Here is a 5,199-nt window from a genome sequence, read left to right as displayed (position 1 = left end):
AAGTCACCTCGCTTCGAATCCAGATTTTGCACTGTGACCTGCGCCTACTCACTCACCTTTCCTGAGCCTTAGTTTCCTCACCTGTGAAGTAGGGATCCTAACTACCCCGCGAAGTTTTCGGGAAGCTGCTGGCGAGGACTCCCAGGACCAGGCGTTGCTACTACACCTGGATCCCGCCTCCTTTTGTCCGAGCCCCCGCCCAGATCGCGGAACCAGGCTCGGCCAGGCCGCGCCCACCACTCACGCCCCCACATGACCCCGCCCCCGACGACCGGGCCCCACCCCGACTGTGGGCCCGGCCCCGCCCCAGAATGACCCCGCCCACCTGGCCACGCCCAGGTTGCCTGGGTCTCGCTCCCCACATCCCAGCCGAACCGAGTCCGGGAGGGACGCACCACAGCAGCTCTCCGCCGACCCCGGCCCCGCCCCGCCCATGGCCGCGCCGGGACCCCGCGCCTTACGGGTCGCGTTCTGTGGCGGCTGCTGCTGCCTTCTCCTGTGTGCCCAGCTCGCTGTGGCTGGTAACGCGCGGACCAGGGTCTGGTTGGAGGCCCAGCCCGGGCAGGGGCAGGCGGAACCTGCCTTCGTCCAGCCGCCGGTTCTGGAGCGGTCTGGGCTGGGGGGCGGGGGGGCGAGAGGGGACTTTTCAGAGAGTTCAGGGCTCAAGCGGTGGGTGAAGGGGGTTCTAGCCATGTGTGGAGCATCGTATATAATAGGCTCCAAGTGTTCGGAAGTGAAGGGACCCCAGGTATGTCTGGGGTAGGCAGCTCCACATCTATCAGGGAACCCCAGGTGTATGCAAAGGGAGGGGACTCTGGGTGAATGTGGGAGAGGTTGGGGTGTCTGCAACCGTGTGCTTGTGGAAACTCCAGGTATGTAGTGGGCCTTAGGGGATCCAGGTGAGTGTATGTGTGCAAAAGGGTGAGCACCACAGTAGCAGGGAAGGGCTGATGCAGCTCAGTTTCAAGGAGTTGCTCCCACTCCCAGGTAAAGGAGCTCGAGGCTTTGGGCGGGGAGCTCTGCTCCGCATGAACATCTGGCCAGCTGTCCGAGGGGCCTGCAAACAGCTCAAGCTCTGTGAGCATTGTGTGGAGGGGCACAAAGCACACAATCTCTCTGGCTGCGTGTGGGAGCAGTGCCGGCCTGAGGAGCCAGGTATGGAGGTGGGCCCTCCCCAAATCGAGTGCCCCCAGTTCAGAACCCCAGGGCCTTGGCCCCTCTCCCCAAATCTCTCCCCTATACCTTCTCCCACCAGGACACTGTGTGGCCCAAGCTGAGGTGGCCAAGGAAGGTTGCTCTGTCTATAACCGCTCGGAGTCGTGTCCAGGTAAGGGGACTCCTGCTGACCTAAGCTGAGTTGGAGAGAGGGGGCTGAGGTGTCCCCAGACAGAGCCTTCCCTCCAGGAAGGAACCAGCTGCTCTCGGGGAGCAGACTATGCTCATAAACACCTGGGTCCACTTTCAGTTCTGCCTTTAGCTCATTGAGAAGTTCCTTCCCCTCTCTGGCTTATTTCCCCATTTAAAAATTGGCACAGCCAAAGGATCCAGGACAGATGTGTGGAGGGGTTGGAGAAGCGAGCTCATCTAATTTAAAACAGTGAGGACTTCAGAATCCGAATTTCAGAAGAGAATGGAGGGAGGGCTTTCTGGAGGAGGTCATCAAAGATGACCCTTAAAAGAAATGGAGAGAGGGCACATCTGGTGTAAGGAACTGTATGAACTGAGGCTTGAAAGTATGTTAGCTGGACCTGGATCTGGAACAGGGGTCCTGATGTGAGTCAGAAGTCCAGCTGTTGGCCTGGATTGGGTTCTTGGTGGGAGTCAGGGAGTTGGAGAGGTGATTTAGTATGGATTCCCTGTCTTTCCAGCTGCCCACCACTACCCCACCTATGAACCAAAGACAGTCACGACAGGTAGGTGCTACCCGGGAGAATGGGAGCGGTGGAAGGACTAGAGGGGCCAGCAAAGACAGCTGGGCTCAGGCGCTGACATGCCCTGTGACCTCAGCCCTGTGACTTCTCCTGTTGAGACTGTTCCCACATCTGTAAAATGGGTTGGGTAATACCTCACAGAATTGCGGCTCGGATTTTACAAGCAGGTGTAGAGAGCCTAGTTCAGTGTCTGATGCATAGAAAGAGATGAGGAAGTGATGGTTCCTGTCCCTCTCCCCAGACCAGTTCTGGGAGCTCAGGCTGACCCTCTCAGGACCTGCCCTTGGTGCTGAAGCATTTGTGGCTGGCTCAGGCCACCAGGGAGGTGTAGTTCAGTGACTACCTCACAAAGCAGGCTCTTGGCAGAGCAGAAGCAAGAACTCTGCCTCTTGGTTCCCACTGCCCCTCAGGGCCCAGAGGTCACCAGGCTTGATAGGGATGACTGCAGAGGCTTTGGTTAATTAAAGCCAGAAACTTGATCTTGGAGGCTGAATTATTGATGACTCAGCTCCTTCTGGCTGAGCCCTAGATCGGTCTTGGGCAGCTCATTTCTTCCCTCTCCTACTTTTCCCCCAGTGTCCTTCTCTGGGGCTCCCTGTGGTGTAGCTGGGACCACCCTTTGCCCTTCATATTCTCCGACCCCCTTACACAAGCTATACCCACTGAGAGGTGCAGCCAGCTCCCAGCTGGGCCCCTCTCCACTGCCCCAGAATCACCTTCTGCCACCAGCCCTGCCCTGGCACCTGGCCTAGGGCCTGAAATCGAATCCCTAGTGGGAGTTGATGGCTAACGTGGCACAGGTGGGAGCCACCCAGACAGCCTGGCAACTGGGCGCTAAGATGGGCCTGGGCGGCGGCGGGGGGGTGGGGAGGAGCAGAAATGTTTAATGTTTAGAGGACACTGTGTGACTGGCTCTGTCTTAACTGTGAGGTGACTTTGGGCAGGTCTGGTCCTCAGAACCCAGCTTCTCCCTCTGATGTACATCACCTAGTCTCCATTTATGTACTTGGTAGGGCATGGGCCCCCACTTCTTCCTTCTGTAAGGACTCTGACATCGGGTGACTCCAGGGTGTCAGGACTTAGGAGTATTGAAAAGGGACAGTATCATCTGCATTTTGGCTTTGAACCCTGAGAACCAAGGCCAAAAGAAACTGAGCCAAAGGGGTCTGGAGGCCCAGCTTCTGGGTCCATCCTTACCTCACCCGGCCAGAGTGGGATAGGGAGGCTAGAAGGGAGCTCATTGCTCTCAGGACCTTGCCGTCCTGAGCCCAGAGAGGATGTAAAAAGATATCAAGCCACAGAGCAACTGCAGCAGAGCCAGGGCTGGAGCCAAGCCCCCCCCAACCCCCGCCCCCGCCACTAGCCAGGCACTGTCCCTCCCACCGGGCACTTCCCAGCTGGCCACAGGATCTGGGCCAAACTTTTTATTTTTTAAAAATTTAATTTAATTTTTTCAGTGTTCCAAGATTCATTGTTTATGCACCACATCCTGTGCTCCATGCAGTCCGGGCCCTCCTTAATACCCACCACAAGGCTCACCCATCCCCCAGTTTCCCTCCCCTCCAAAACCCTCAGTTTGTTTCTCAGAGTCCACAGTCTCTCATGCTTCATTTCCCCCTCCGATTTCCCCCAATTCACTTCTCCTTTCCTTCTCCTAATGTCCTTCGTGTTATTCCTTATGCTCCGCAAGTAAGTGAAATCATATAATTGACTCTCTTGGCTTGACTTAGTTCACTCAGCATCATCTCCTCCAGTCCCGTCCATGTTGATACAAAAGTTGGGTATTCATCCTTTCTGATGGAGGCATAATACTCCATTGTACATATGGAACATATCTTCTTTATCCGTTCATCTGTTGAAGGGCACCTTGGCTCTTTCCACAGTTTGGCGGCTGTGACCATTGCTGCTATGAACATTGAGGTACAGATTGGGCCGAACTTCTGAGCCTGCTGCTTGAGGCTCCCATTGTGAGGACTGGAGCCTCCAGGAGGCCTGCGCTGGTTATCGGGGTGGGGTTGGGATCCTGGTCCACAGTGACCCGCTCTGACCTGCACCCTGCAGGTAGCCCCCCAGTTCCCGAAGCCCACAGCCCTGGCTTTGACGGGGCCAGCTTCATTGGGGGCGTCGTGCTGGTGCTGAGCCTGCAGGCAGCGGCCTTCTTCGTCTTACGCTTCCTCAAGGCCAAGGACAGCACCTACCAGACACTGTGAGTACCTGGCCAGCCAGTGGAGCCCCAGCGCCCTTCCCCCACCCCACTCTTGCCCTTTGGGTCCTTTTTAGTGCCAGTTTGCAGTCTTTTCAACAGGGTGGCCCTAAGGGTAATGTCTTCCTCCTGACGTCACCCATGGGAACCACACCTCTCCCTCCTCAACGCATGGGGTTCCCTCTGTCCCCTGTTGGCTGGGGCCAGGACTCAGCCTGGACCTGCGTCTGAGAACGCAACTGAGCCCACTTATCTTTGTCCCTCATGCTGCCGGCAGGGAGGAGAGCCAGTAGGTGACACCCCAGGCAAGCCTTCATTTTGCAGCCCTGTGGCCACAGGCAGGAGCCTGGGACACGTGTGTGGTTTGGTTTTCCTCTAGGAAGGGGATCTGCCCTGAGGCCCCTGTGTGCCCGTGTGTGCAGTGGGGCGGGTCGCTGTGGCCTCCCTTAACGTGTGTGCTTCCAGCCACTGCCTGCCATCAGGGGGTGGGGGTCTTCGCTCAGCCGAGGCAGCACCACCGCCCTGAGTGCCCTCTCTGTCTGGCCTCCGCAGAATCTGACCCCCTTCAGGCCTGGATTCCACAGGAGAAGGAGGACGAAGAGGGTGCCCTTTGGGCCCTCTTGTAGGCACTGGGGGTGGGAAAAACTTTGGCCACCCATGTCTGGCCCCTGTGGGCTGTCAAGCAGGTTCAGTGCCTCCTGTCCCGGGCCTGGTACCTGCAGCCGAGAACATTCTTCAGCCATCTCCTGTCTTACCCATTATGTCTGCGGGCCCCCTGCCTGGCACGGGGTCTGTGCCTGCCTCTTCCCATCTGCCTGGCCTAGCACTGCCCTCAAATAAAAGAACTCTTTGCAGCACTGTGCTCCATGTCCCGCGTCTTGGGCTGTGTGTACATCTCTGGGGGGTGGGGTGAGCCATCGTCCTCTCCTTCATGAGAATTCAGCCTTGAACTGCTACTATCAACTCTCTCTCTCTCTCTCTCTCTTTTTTTTTTTTAAGATTTTATTTATTTATTTGACAGAGAAAGAGAGCACAAGCGTGAGCAGGGGGAGCAGCAGGCAGAAG

General features: G+C 57.1%; 1 protein-coding gene across 3 annotated transcripts; it reads left to right on the top strand.

Annotated features, from left to right (window-relative positions):
• Window positions 1-344: 344 nt before the first annotated feature.
• CD164L2 (CD164 molecule like 2) lies at window positions 345-4,996 on the top strand. Of its 3 annotated transcripts, none has more exons than XM_045064033.1 (6): window positions 345-521; window positions 988-1,155; window positions 1,256-1,327; window positions 1,869-1,913; window positions 3,993-4,137; window positions 4,412-4,996. In XM_045064033.1, exons 1-6 carry the CDS (start codon window positions 434-436, stop codon window positions 4,425-4,427), a joined length of 534 nt encoding a protein of 177 aa, XP_044919968.1. In that variant the 5' UTR covers window positions 345-433; the 3' UTR covers window positions 4,428-4,996. The 3 variants fall into 3 exon arrangements, with proteins under 3 accessions (XP_044919968.1, XP_004741126.2, XP_004741125.2); XM_004741068.3 differs by having other exon boundaries at window positions 346-521; window positions 4,687-4,996; XM_004741069.3 differs by having other exon boundaries at window positions 3,993-4,996.
• The last annotated feature ends 203 nt before the right edge of the window (window positions 4,997-5,199 follow it).

This window comes from Mustela putorius, unplaced genomic scaffold, assembly GCF_011764305.1.
Source record: "Mustela putorius furo isolate JIRA1106 unplaced genomic scaffold, ASM1176430v1.1 tig00003853_pilon_pilon_pilon, whole genome shotgun sequence".
Classification (NCBI taxonomy): Eukaryota; Metazoa; Chordata; class Mammalia; order Carnivora; family Mustelidae; genus Mustela; species Mustela putorius.
The sequence above is the reverse complement of the archived record's forward strand: the minus strand, read 5'-3'. Positions and strand labels throughout refer to the sequence as shown.